Source organism: Oratosquilla oratoria, chromosome 4 (assembly GCF_046742065.1).
Source record: "Oratosquilla oratoria isolate Oo_2021 chromosome 4, ASM4674206v1, whole genome shotgun sequence".
In the NCBI taxonomy this organism is placed as follows: Eukaryota; Metazoa; Arthropoda; class Malacostraca; order Stomatopoda; family Squillidae; genus Oratosquilla; species Oratosquilla oratoria.
In genome coordinates, this window is record NC_134780.1 from 30,032,451 (window position 1) to 30,046,724 (window position 14,274).

At 36.6% G+C, this 14,274-nt stretch overlaps 1 protein-coding gene across 1 annotated transcript in view; it reads left to right on the plus strand.

Moving 5' to 3' along the window:
• The window catches only part of LOC143024440 (uncharacterized), a 54,652-nt gene that overhangs the window by 15,188 nt on the left and 25,190 nt on the right, over window positions 1–14,274 (plus strand). The window contains exons 6-8 of the mRNA XM_076183244.1: window positions 2,673–2,726; window positions 2,927–3,044; window positions 13,905–14,225. Coding sequence (XP_076039359.1) covers window positions 2,673–2,726; window positions 2,927–3,044; window positions 13,905–14,225 — 493 coding nt within the window. The remainder of the gene's footprint in view (window positions 1–2,672; window positions 2,727–2,926; window positions 3,045–13,904; window positions 14,226–14,274) is intronic.

Below are 14,274 nucleotides of genomic sequence, written 5' to 3' on the forward strand. Positions count from 1 at the left end.
CTTCCTCTGTGTATTCGACTCCTCCTTATCGTAGTTTCCCTAATTCTTGTTTGCTTTTCAGTTTGTTGTTTTCAAATCTGTAAAATAATTTTGGTTGATCTTTACATTTTTCTAAGACATCTTTTTCATATTTTGTCTTTTCTTCTCTGCGCACTTGTACATATTCATTTCTATGACTAATATATTTTCCACTTTTCAGGTTTTTTGTCTTTTTTTCCATTTTATCCAAGCTTTATCTCTTTTGTCTTTTAACTCCCTACATCTTTTGTTGTACCAGTTCTTTACATATCCTTTTTCATGCTTTTGTCATGGGACATATTTTTCCACTCCTTCTTTATAGTTTTTTGTCAGAATACATCATTTCTCTTCTATTGTTGTTTCCTCCTTGTGTATTCTTTCCCAGTCAGCTTTTTGAAAGAATTATTTTATTTTGTCAGAGTTTGTTTTTTCATACATCAATCTTCCCTTTCTATATTGTTCATTTCTTTTTATTTATTTTTCCTCATTTAGTTCCAGTTCAACCAATATGTGGTCACTTTTACTTATTGGTGTCTTATATTCAATCCTGTCCACTATTTCAGGTTCTGATGTGATTATTAGGTCCAGTCTCGATGGTTCTTCCTCATTTCTATACCTAGTGTTCTCTTGTATCCATTGTGTCATTGTATGGTCAGTAATCATATCAAGTAGTACATTTCCCCATAGGTCATCTCCACCCTTCACTGTCATCTCTTCCCGCAGATTTCTTTACAATTAAAGTCATCCATTATAATTATTCGTCCTCCATCTTCCATTATCTTACTTAGTGATATCCTTGTGTCTTCTAACATATTTTTGTGTTCTCTTTCTTCCCACGAAGCCGTTTTAGGAGGCACATAATCTACTACAAACTTCCTGCTCTTCCCATCCCTGTCCTCCACTTACATCATAATCATCTCTACTCTATTCTTTCCATATGTGACGTTCCTCACATTTATATCCTTCTTAGTCAGGAACATAAATCCACCCCCTTGCTTTACCTCTCTGTTTCTAATCCAACAATTATATGCTCCATATCCTACACTGTTGGGTGGTAGTGGACCTTTTAATTTTGTCTCTACAATTCCCATTATGTCTGTTTTTTTTCCTTCAGGTAATCATTCAGTTCGTTCAACCCCGTTATTAATCTATCTATATTTGTGTAAGACACTCTTAATTTTCTGCTACTTCCATCGTGTTTTCTGTTTCCCTTCCGTTTTTCACTGCTATGAACCATTTCCTCACTTTCATATTCACTACTCTCCAATAGAATTTCTCTTTTTCTGTCTCTGTTCTTTTCTCGTTTTTTCCCTTAGCTTTTAGTCTTTTTGCTTTCTCATCCTCTCTTTCCTCTTTTATTTCTCTTTTTATCAATACCTTTTTATGTTGCTCACTGTCTGCTATTTTCCCTGTTTTTGCTAAGATATTCTCTGCTGTCGTTTGTGACCTGAATTTAATCTTAATTGGTCTGGTCTTATCTGTATTATATTTTCCGAGCCTATATATTTCTTCAATTTGTTTTCCTATTTCAGGTTCATCTTCTTGAACTACTTCTAATACATTATTTACTTTTTCCCTTCCCTCCTTTATTCTTGTAGCCTTATTTAGATTATACTTCTCTTCCACCCCTAAATACACTTCTTTTTATATGCTAAGTCTCTTACTATATTCTCCTTCTCCCTCATCACTTTAATAAATGTGTCATCAGTTTGTTCTTTCATCTGCTGTGTCACTATATCATTAAATACAATTTTGTTGTTCTCTTGTATTTTCTTCCAACCCTGTGCTTCTTTTGCTACGGACTCTTTATTCTCTTTATTACTCCTATTTAATTCCTCATTCTCATCTTTTACTTCTTTTAACTGTCTTTTTAATTCTTCTGTTTCTTTAGTTAGGTTTTTGTTCACCTTTTCTAGTTCTTCCAATTTTTCAACTCTCTGCGCAATCCGTGTAAGTTGACCGAACCTACTATACCAATGTTCGGTCATTTTCTCAAGTTTTTCCTCTAGGCTTGCTAATCGGGGGAGGTTGGTACCCCTCCCCCTCATCAAATCCATGGAAATTATTATGTTCACCTTCCATTGTGCTGTTCTTATCTATATTTCTAATCTTCACGTTTTTGCTAACCCCTTCTTCTTCACCAAAATCATCCGGCCTTCGTTTGTTTACAAGGCGCCTGGCCTCCTGGACCCAGTCTTCCCATTCCTCATTTCCTTTCATTTTCTATTTTCCTTTTTCATCGCCTTCCCACTACACCACTTTCCTATAGATACAAAAAGGTACTCCCTCGTCGTTGATATCCACGAAAATTGACGTTTTGTCTGGAGTTCCAATCTTCGCTGTCACTTCGACTGTCGTGTGTGTGTGTGTGTGTGTGTGTGTGTGTGTGTGTGTGTGTGTGTGTGTGTGTGTGTGTGTGTGTGTGTGTGTGTGTGTGTGTGTGTGTGTGTGTGTGTGTGTGTGTGTGTGTGTGTGTGTGTTTCTATACATACATATACTTTTATATATTCATATGTACATGTACATATATATATATATATATATATATATGTATGTATGTATGTATGTATGTATGTATAAATGGTATTATTCTCTGGGGAAATGTGTTAAATTCAAAATAATTATGCTAAATTTTGTCACCCTGCCCCTACCAGACGTGAGTCTGCTAGAATACTGGCGGTCACCCAAACCTGAACCAGTGGTACACAGTAAAATCCAAACATATATCTAGTTGTTTTTTCTGCATGCACCAGTTCCCTTATCATTAAAGTAATTATTCATAACAGAAATATACAGATTTAATATATTTTCTTAGCTACTTGTATTTATCAATGTTGATCACTATACTGTACAGTATTGATTTATACATGACGGTAAATTTATCTCATAAAGTTATCAATCCCTACAGGGATGCAGGGAGAGGTTGCGGCCTGGAATGATCCTGCCATTATTGTGAAAAAGACCCACAATCCTGCTCATGTGACTGGCAAGGATCAGGTTATTATGCTTGTAAGGAACCCTTCCAGGTAAGGTTACGAAGGAAATTGTCTCTGGGGCTGTCTGCTCCTAACATAGTTGTTATTGTTGTTGTCATTCCCTAGGCTGCCTAGGAGAGCAGTCCCGCCTCACTGAGGAACACCATTGCTGGAACGAGGTTTTACCATAAACCCTTAATAGAGTCTGCATTGTGTTGTAGGCGTGCATGATTGTATACTTGTATATATATCTATGTATCTAATGTATACGTATATATATATATATATATATATATATACATATATATATATACATATATATATGTATATATATATAAGCGCGCGCACAGACACACACACACAAACATTATATATATATATATATATATATATTTATATATATATATATATATATATATACATATATAATATATACATATGTATGCATGTATACATCAAATAGTTCTGACAGTCGTCCCCGGACTCGAACCGAGGCTTCCGAGAAAGCAAAGCCGACAGGGAAACTAGCAGACAGTGAACAATATAAAAAGATATGGATAAAAAGAGAAATGAATATAGAGGAAAGAGAGGATGAGAAAACAAAAAGACAAGAAGCTAGGGAAAAAAACGAGATGAGAACAGAGTCAGAAAAAGAGGAATTCTATTGGAGAGTAAAGAATGTGAAAGTGAGGAAATGGCACATAACAGAGAAAAACAAAAGGGAGACAGAAAATACAATGGAAGTAGCAGAAAATTAAGAGTGTCTTACACAAATATAGATGGCTTAATAACAGGATTGAATGAACTGAATGGTTATCTGAAGGAAAAAGAACCGGACATAATGGGAATTGTAGAGACAAAATTGAAAGGTCCACTACCACCCAACAGTGTAGGACATGGTGAATATAATTATTGGATTAGAAACAGAATGGCAAAACAAGGGGGTGGAGTTATGTTCCTGACTAACAAGGATATAAACGTGAGGAATTTCACATAAGGAAATAATAGAGTAAAGATGATTATGATGGAAGTGGAAGACAAAGAGAGGAAGAGCAGAAAGTTTGTAATAAATTATGTGCCTCCTAAAACAGCCTCGTGGGAATAGAGAGAACATTAAAGTATGCTAGAAGACACAAGGATTACATTAAATAAGATAATGGAAGATGGAGGAAGAATAGTTATAATGGGTGACTTAAATTGTAAAGAAGTCTGCTGGGAAGAGATGACAGTAAAGGGTGGTGACGACTCATGGGGAAATGTACTTCTTGATATGATTATTGACCATACAATGACGCAATGGATTCAAGAGAACACTAGGTATAGAAATGAAGAAGAACCATCGAGACTGGACCTAATAATCACATCAGAACCTGAAATAGTGGACAAGATTGAATATAAGACACCAATAAGTAAAAGTGACCACATATTGGTTGAAATGGAACTAATCGAGGAAAAATACACGAAAAGAAATGAACAATATAGAAAAGGAAGATTGATGTATGAAAAAATAATTTTTTATCAAATAAGAGAATTCTTTCAGAAAGCTGACTGAGAAAGTATATACAAAGAGGAAACAACAGTGGAAGAGAAATGGAATATTTTGACAAAAATTTATTAAGGAATGGAAAAGTATGCGCCAAGACAAAAGCAAGAAGAACAATATGTAAAGTGCTGGTACATCAAAAGTTGTAGGGAGTTAAGACAAGAGATAAAGCTTGGACAAAATGGAAAAAAAAGACAAAAAACCTGAAAAATGGAAAATATATACTAGTTATAGAAAAGAATATGTACAAGTGTGCAGAGAAGAAAAAAGAAAATACGAAAAAGATGTCATAGAAAAATGTAAAGATCAACCAAAACTATTTTACAGATTTGTAAATAACAAATTGAAAAACAAACAAGATTTATGGAAACTACGACAAGGAGAGTCGAATACACAGAGGAAATAGAAATGGCAGAAATTATGAATAAGCATTTTAAATCAGTGTTTACAAGGGAGAACATACAACCTAGTGATATCGAACGGGAGGAGAAAATTCCCCCTATGAAAGAAATAGAAGTAACAAGGAATGAAGTATTGAAACACTTGAGTAATCTTGATGTCAGAAAATCGCATAGACCAGATGAAATAGCAAACTGGATTTTGAGAGAATGCAGGAAAGAACTGGCAGACAAAATACATAGCCTAATAAACAGTTCACTGAAAGAAGGAAAAGTTCCAAAAGATTGGAGAAGAGCAAATATATATAAAAGGGGAAATAAAGAAGACCCTACTAACTATAGACCAGTCTCTAACAAGCACGATAGCAAAAAATTGTGAAAGAATTATCAAAAGTAGATGGGTAAGGCATTTAGAAAAAACATCGTACTAAATCCAAGGCAATTTGGATTCAGACAAGTACGATCATGCGTCACAAACTTAATATGTTTCTATTCAAGGCTAATATATATAATACAAGAAAGAGATGGATGGGCTGATTGTGCATTTCTAGACCTAAAAAAAGATTTTGACAAGGTGCCACATAAGAAGTTGCTTTAGAAATTAGAAACTGAAGGAGGAATACAGGGCAAACTGCTTAAATGGATGGAAGACTTTTTGCAAGAAAGAAAAATGAGAGTGGTGATAAGAGACAAACACTCTAATTGGGATGAAGTAATAAGTGGTGTTCCACAAGGAACAGTTTTGGCCCCAATGATGTTTGCTATATATATTAATGATATGGATGAAGGAATTGAAAGTTATATGAGCTTCTTAGCAGATGCAAAAATGTTGAAAAAAGTGAACACTGAAGAAGATTGTGAGTCACTACAGAGTGATCTAAATAAAGTATGGGAATGGAGCAGGAAGTGAGAGTTGGAGTTCAATTCTAAGAAGTGTAGTATAATGGAATTTGGAAGAAGAAAAAAAAAGAATAGTAGAGTCATATAAATTGGGAGAAGAAGGAATAAAAAAGTAGAGAATGAGAAGGACCTGGGAGTCATTGTTATGAATAATATGTCACCTGAGAAACATATAAACAAGATTTTTGGAGAAACTTACAATTTAATACGAACAATCAAAGTAGCATTTACATACCTGGATGAAGAAATGGTGAAGAAAATACTAATCACTTTGATAAGACCAAGATTGGAATATGCAGCAACGATGTGGTCACCAAGTACAAAAAAAAATGTATAACAAAACATTTTGTTCATAATTTCTGTAACTTCTTAATACATTAATGAAATTTGATTATAAAGCCAGTGTCTTAATTTTAGTCATGCCATTTCAATTTTCAAAGCATAATACGAAAATCGATTTAAATCACTGATGTTTTAAAAAAAGAATCAACCGATTAAAATCATGATTTAAATCAAGATTTAAATCAACTTGATTTAAATCAGCCAACCCTGGTGGACACTTTATAGGAACAAATAAACAGATATAGAAGCAAAAGCTTACCAGACTGCAGCGATTAATCAGCGAGCCGGGCCTTCTTTACAGAGGTCTGGAGAAGGACTGCATTATTTTGCTGGTCTTTCTCTAGGTTGTGGAGTCCATTCAGAAGAACATTTGCTAGACGACAGAACATCTTGGGACAGTAAATGTCAATCCCACTGAAGCTGGCCAGTGTCGACAAGATTTCCACCAGTCTTTTCTGGCAGAAGGAATGGTGACGGGCTTCCTTGATGAAACACAGTCCACGTCTGACAAGGTCAAAAGTGCACACACTGGTCACAAGAGGTTCCTCGGCACTGAAGACCACATCGTCCACGCACTTCGTTTCAAGCCACTCCTCCACATAGGCCGCACTGCACTCTTCATTCACAGTCAGTGTCACATCTGTGGTGCACCTCTCAATAGAGCCTGCATCCTCTAGGTCAACTGCAGTCCCCAAGCAAAGCAGGTATGTTCCTTCGACACAGGGTGGACATCGATGGACTGGAGGTTCACTGTAGCATATCTCGTGAGGCGCTGCTTGCATGCGGAGAACACATCCCCAGTGGTCATGAAAGACTTTGCACCAGTTGATTGACGGTAGACTGAGAACTCCCCCTCAAGCCGGTCACTCTGGATCTCACGCAGCAGGACATAATGGAAGTCAACGTTTCTGAACAAGTAGCGGCAAACGGCAGTCAGTCCCTGCATAGTCTGCACTAGTGCATTCTTGGTGTCATGGGTGAAACACTTGATTCGATTTGCTCCATGTCCTGAAGAAGCCGCTTGGAAAATCTTCAGGAAAGTCAGCAGGCTGGTTGACTGGGGATACTGAACAGCTCGAGATGGTTCGATCATGCGCTGATCTTGCCCCTTCCCAGATACATTCACTAAATTCCACCAGTTGAGGATGATTTGGATGAACTTTGCAGTGTCATGACATCCTCTGAGCTTCAATGAAGCCACAACCTTTTCATCGATGACCTTCAAGACATGCTGCACATTTTGTAGTTGAAATCGTGAGGGAGTAGTCTTCAGAATACTGCCTTTCTCTGACTCGTACAGTTCCTTGACGTCAGCAAATGATGCTGTTGTTTATTGTCAAGACTGATCTTCTGGCACTTCTCACTGATCCAGTTGTTGCGGATGCACTTCAGGTGTACTGTGTCAAAAAGGATAAACCAGACACTCTCTTTTTCAAGAGGATGCTTGGCTGTGGTACGGCAATCGCCCGGAAAATCAAACAGCTTACAGTACTGCTGGTTTATCTTGTGGTTGTCAGTGATAGACCCGATGACACGCCCACCTGCCCTCTCAACATCAGCTGCCGCCTCCTTCACACGCTCAAGCTGGTATGATGCTGTAAGCTTGTGGACGGGTGTCACAGAAATCATAATACTCTGTGCAGCGACTTCATCACAATACATAGCATAGAAGTGGTCTTGTAGTCTGGCTTGTTCACTGCCATGCCACTCAGAACCCCACCAGAAAATGCAACAGTTGCCCGAATCTGTACTTCATCTATCAAGAGAAATACATTCTTCTGCTGCAGTGTCTTCACTTTGGCAAATGTTTCCCTTATCACCTGATCCTTGTCAATAGAAGAAGTGATGTACTGCAGCTTGCGTTTCCTTGGCAGCACCAAAAAGTCTCTGAGCTGTTCATAACTACATTTGGTGTATGATTCAAGAGCAAAACAATCATTCATGGAAAACTGTTTCTGTGATAAAAGTTCCAACTGACGTGTCAAAAATACCAGGTTCTTCTCATTCTCGGTGTTTACACAGGCTGACGTGTGGGTTTGAAGAAGAGTGACAATAATCTCAATATCTTTGTCAAACGGGATGTCATAGTTAATTGCTAAGCGCACAGCTTCGGCGAACTGACCATACGACCTCAAACCATTGTTGGGATGAAGTGTCTTACCCAGTGGTACACTAATGCCCTTCTTGAATGCACGGCAGATCAGTGGGCTACACAACGTGGGCGTGTTTTCGACAATCACAGACAGTCTGCACTCACTGAAAGTTTCTGTCATGAACAGACACACTAACCTTTCTTCCGATCTTGAAATAATTAAGTTCTTGTACTGCTTCTGTAGGTCACGTTCAGGTCTAAAAGCATCAAATGAAGTAATCGTATCTTTCTGAAGAAAATGCCTCAGTTGCTAGTCTTCGGCCTTCGCTTGGCGAGGTACAGGTTTTAAAGATGGCAGACATGAAGCAGGCACATTGAAGACACTGGGAGGGATCGCAGTTCGCGTAGAACCACCAGGCAATTTGATAGAAGGCGTGTTGGGACCCCATCGTTTCTCACAAATGAAAAATCTGTCAGAATGAACGACAAAGTTCTTACGTTGTGGCAGTACATCAATCCACTTCTGTCTTTCATAACGGTCTTTTGGCAGTCGAAACACTCGGCACCTGTTATCCTTGTTATAATTACCGTTGCAGTTCACAACACCACACTTATTCGGCATTTTTAATACACAAAATCAGCAACAACCTATGTAAACAAATACAATCCACTTCTAAATGCAGCCACGCGGGAAAGACGGAGTAACACAACCATAACACCTCCATTGCTAGTAGCACACTGGACCAGTGTTACCACTCTGGAAAATTAAAAAAAAAAAAACCTAGACAGCTTGTCAAAAACTACTACATTGAACAAAAAATTACTAGATTCGAATTATATCACACAACATACACATGAAAACATTTTGAAGTTAGAAAACTGTATACATCAAACTAATTACCACTGCCTGTAATGGTGCAATAATCCAAACTTTCACAACCAATCACTAGTTAGTCAAATAGACAACTATGAGCTAAACTTTTCACTTGTATGTAGGCAAGACTGTTGTTGCATTGCTCTTTACGATTCTGTAATTTAAAAATTGCACAAGCTAATAATTCGGATAATACAAACCTCAACCGTCCTGCAACCATCTATATACCAATATAATCAATCAATCGCGCAAACATACTATAAGCAAATGACAAGTGCGCCAATCTGACTCACAATTTCTATGGAGTTCGTATGATGATGGACATTCAATTCATAGTAACTGTACGTGTGAATGTGTTATAGCTAATTTTCAAAACCTTTCAATGACAAATAATGCTTTCATGGAATAATTCGAGAAGTATTAGGCAGAAATGATGCAGAAAAATAAAATTTTGGGAAAACAGATACAAACTTCGACGCGAGCGCGACAGCCTGCTATATTTTGTACTCTGTAGGATGGTTGCGTGATTAGTGGGCAGGTTTGCCAATTTAGTACTTTTGGTGCCAGATCTGGCACTATTTTTCTGTGTTTGGCTCAAACTTTTCAATCTAGCATCTGGCTCCAAATCTGGCTCCAAGAATTTGGCTCCGTAATGCAAAATTAAGCGTTTTTATTAGGATCTTCAAAATGTACTACATTCTTGATATCCATGACGAAAAACCACTAGACTACTAGATTGAGGCAAAAAATAATAGATCTAGTGGGAAAACACTAGGAATGGCAACCCTGCACTGGACTGGCCTTCGCTAGCGGACCCAGGGATCTGGGGGCGCACGTCCTGTGTAATGGTAGTCCTTGATATATATATATATATATATATATATACACATATATATACATGATATATATAAACATATATATTATATTATACATATGTATATATATATATATATATATATATATATATGAAAAAAAAAATCACAAAGACGGAGCATGCCGACAGAAGACCTTTTGGTACACATCTAGGTCGGATGCGAAAACAAAATAATAATAATAATAAATGAATATATAACAACTATAATAATGCAAATCACAAATAAAATACATGTGATGGGGGAAATGTTGATTTTGATTGGAGAAATGTTAATGAGGCATTGAATGTCAATGAAGGACCAAATATTAGTATAGAGCAAAGTGTCAATAAAAAACAAAATTTTAATGTAAGATATGATATTGAAACTCAAAACGTGTCAAAAAGAAATAATCACGAGTTTCTTAAAACCTTGTACTTTAATGCTCGTAGTATTAGAAACAAATTCCAAGAAATACAGGCGTATGTCAAAAGCGAAAATCTCGATATGATAGGAATAACCAAGACATGGTTAAATGGTACAGAGTTTGAAGCTGAATTTAATATTGCGGGATTTAAACACTTTCATCAGGATAGAGACCCCAAGAAAGGTGGGGGTGTTCTGTTGTACGTTAAAAACAATGTCCATGCTTGTGTTTTAGAAAAAATGAAACAGGATGCATATGATAGTTTGTGGGTAGAATTAACCCAAACAAATGGACAAAAAATTAATATATGTATAATATATAGGCCAAAGACATTATCATTAGCAGACGACAAATTGTTATTTCAAGAACTGTCTAGTTTCTGCAACCGGGATTTATTGATAATAGGTGATTTCAATTTCACTGACATTGATTGGATGACACTTGAACATGGCCATATAGGTAGTCGCTTGAAACTTAATATGGAAACTTACTCTATTGATCACTAGCCACGAAAGCATGATAACCGATGTAGAAGTCGGTGAAAACTGTTGCAAATAGCGACCACAATTTAGTTAGATTCAAACTCCTAAAAATAGGACTACGTCAGGAGCTTCAGCTTACAGATTGGGAGGCAAAATTAAGCGAAAGACATGTAGATCAGATGTGGGAAATATTTCAAAATACGCTCACTAAGATGATTCATACTTACATTCCTTTTAAGGACAGACGTCCCCTAAATCACGTTCGCCCAAAATGGCTTGACAAGGAAACTAAAAATGTATTGCTAAAAAGAGACAAGCTTACACGAAATATAAGTACTCGGGTGCATCTAATGACTATCAAAGTTATATATCAATACAGAAAGATTTTAAAAAGACAATAAAAAATCGAAAACGACAATACAAAATGAATATCGCTGATAAATCCAAAGAGAATCCCAAAGAATTCTATAGTTGCATTAGAGATAAAAATGTTGTTAGGAATCACATTGTTCCACTATTATCTGCTGACGGTCAACTTGAATATTTAAATGAAGAAATGTGTGATATTTTAAACAATTATTTGAGCTCAGTATTCATAAATAAAACACCTCAAAGTAAACTCCAAACTGAAACCTGTGAAAAGTCTAGGTTAACTTACTACGGTAAATATAACAAAAGAAAAAATAAAACACCAGGGCCGGACGGTTGCCATCCAAGAATCTTAAAGGAAATGAAAAATGAGATTGTTGTTCCATTAGAATATATTTTCAAGAAATCCATCATATTTGAAGATGTCCCAAGAGAATGGAAGCTAGCTAACGTTACTCCATTATTCAAAAAAGGTGACAAAAAGAAACCAAATAACTATAGGCCTATAAGTTTGACTTCAATCGTAGGAAAAATTATGAAAACTATGATCAGAGATGCTATCGAACATCATTTAGAAAGTAATCGTTTGATAAATTATAGCCAGCATGGTTTCAGACGGAAACGTTCTTGCGTAACTAACTTACTCGAATTCTACAACACAGTTATCTCGATTTATGACAAAAGAAAAAATATAGACTAATATATCTGGACTTTGCAAAAGCTTTTGATACCGTCCCCCACGAAAGACTATTTACTAAATTAGTTTCACACGGAATAAGTGGTAGCCTATTAAGTTGGACTAGTAATTGGTTGAATGATTGAAAACAGAGTATTGTTTTAAATGGAAAAACTTCCAGATGGAAAAATGTTACATGTGGAATTCCTCAGGGTTCCGTTCTTGGGCTACTGCTATTCATAGTATATATAAATGATATAGACCATGACTAAAATCTACTGTTTCCAAATTTGCTGGTGATACAAAACTGTGCGGAATGGCAAAAGATCATTTAAACCAATTATATATTCAAGAAGATTTAGATAAATTACAGCAATGGTCTAAAAAGTGGCTTATGAAATTTAACACAAGTAAATGCAATGTAATGCACATAGGTAAAAATAACAGTAAGTACGATTACAAGTTATTTGGAAATTCGTTAACTATATAAATCGTTCGTTCGTCCACATTTGGAATATGCTGTTTCCGTATGGTCACCGAATCTCATTAAAGACATTGATAGATTGGAAAAAGTACAACGGGGAGCCACAAAACTGATTCCAAATATCAAAAATAAATCATACAAAAATCGACTAAAACATATGAATCTGTTTTCCCAAAAAAAAAAAAAAAAAAAAAAAAAAAAAAGCGTAGACTTAGAAGTGACTTGATACAGGTCTTTAAAATTCTAAAGGGAATTGACAAACATCAAAAGTGACAAAATTTTCACACTGAATGAGAATCAGACAAGAAACAATGGTCTCAAACTGTCCGGAAATAGATTCAATTTGGAAGTGGGTAGAAACAACTTCGCCAACCGTGTAGTTAATGAATGGAATTAACTTCATGCAGTGGCAGTGTATGTAGTTTAGTTCGAAGCTTTAAGAATCATTTAAATAAACACCTAAGCAAGATGCTGTAATGACTATCTTTTATTTTATATTATTTGTTTATTTGTTTTGTTATCATTTGTCCGTTTGTTTATTATCATTTTCTTGATTCTCATTTATCATCAGTTATATGTCAATTTATTATTATTTACTATTTACCTGTTTGTTTATTATCTAACTATACCTATGCATTTACTTATTATTTTATCTATTATTTACATTATTATAGTTTTTCTCTATTCGTTTATTTATTTATCATTATTATGACTTTTTTCGCATACGACCTAGATATGGACCAAAAGGTCTCCTGTCGGCATGCTCCGCCCTTGTAATCCTTTGAATACACTTACAATCTAGATAAGCAGCCAGCTATCACATTGTCTTTCTCTCACACATGACGAACATCTAAATGATACTCCTACAAAAACAAACTACACCTGCTTAAGCGGAGGTTCTTATCTTTAAACTTGTGAAAATCGTTACCCGAGCACCAACAGGAATATACACAGCAAAATAATTAAGTCATACTTGGTCAAATTAACCACTAAATTGGCAGACACTAACTTGTCAAAGAGTAAAGCTAGACGACACAAATGTTCTTGCCAAGTATCACTATAGATGACAACGTCATCAAGATAGGTTACGCAAACGGGAATATTCTCTGTAAGGTTATTCATCAACCTTTGGAAGGTGGCAGGGGCATTGGTTATTGCAAACGGCATTACATTACACTGATATATTCTCCCAAGATATGTGAAAAACGAAACGGACTGAGCACGAGGGGGTCAGTGGCATCTACCAATACCCACGTAGCGAATCTAGTTTACTTATGAAACGCAACCCACCTACTTTATCAATGCACTCTTCAATCCCAGGTAAGGGATACGAGTCTTTCTTGGTGACCATAGTGACGGCATTCACACGTTAGACTTCGGCATTAATATGATTGGGGAACTCCACTCACTTTGTGCTGGCTGGCTGAATCAAGTCGTGAGCCAACATATAGTCAATTTCTCTCTTAATGATAGCTGCTCGTTGCGGGTTCACACGATACGGGGCTTGCTTGATGGGCTTCGCATTTCCCACGTCCACGTCATGAAGTGTCAGGTTGGTCCTTCCAGGGGCATCTCGAAATATCTCCTGGTACTGGCTCAACAACTCTCGCTGTTCAGCCAAGAGATGACCCAGCTTGTCCATCACCTAGGGCCACACATCTGCATTCGCCTTCCACGTCATCTTGAGGGTGAGAGAGATCGAGTCCTCGTCTACCTCAGGCACGATAGACAGTTTAAACTCTCGCACTCTCGCCATCTGGTCCTAGTTTTGTTTTATTTACTCTTGAGCACTTTGTAAGGTTTCTCTAGCTCTCTGCCAACATGAGGTTACCCTACTCCTCAT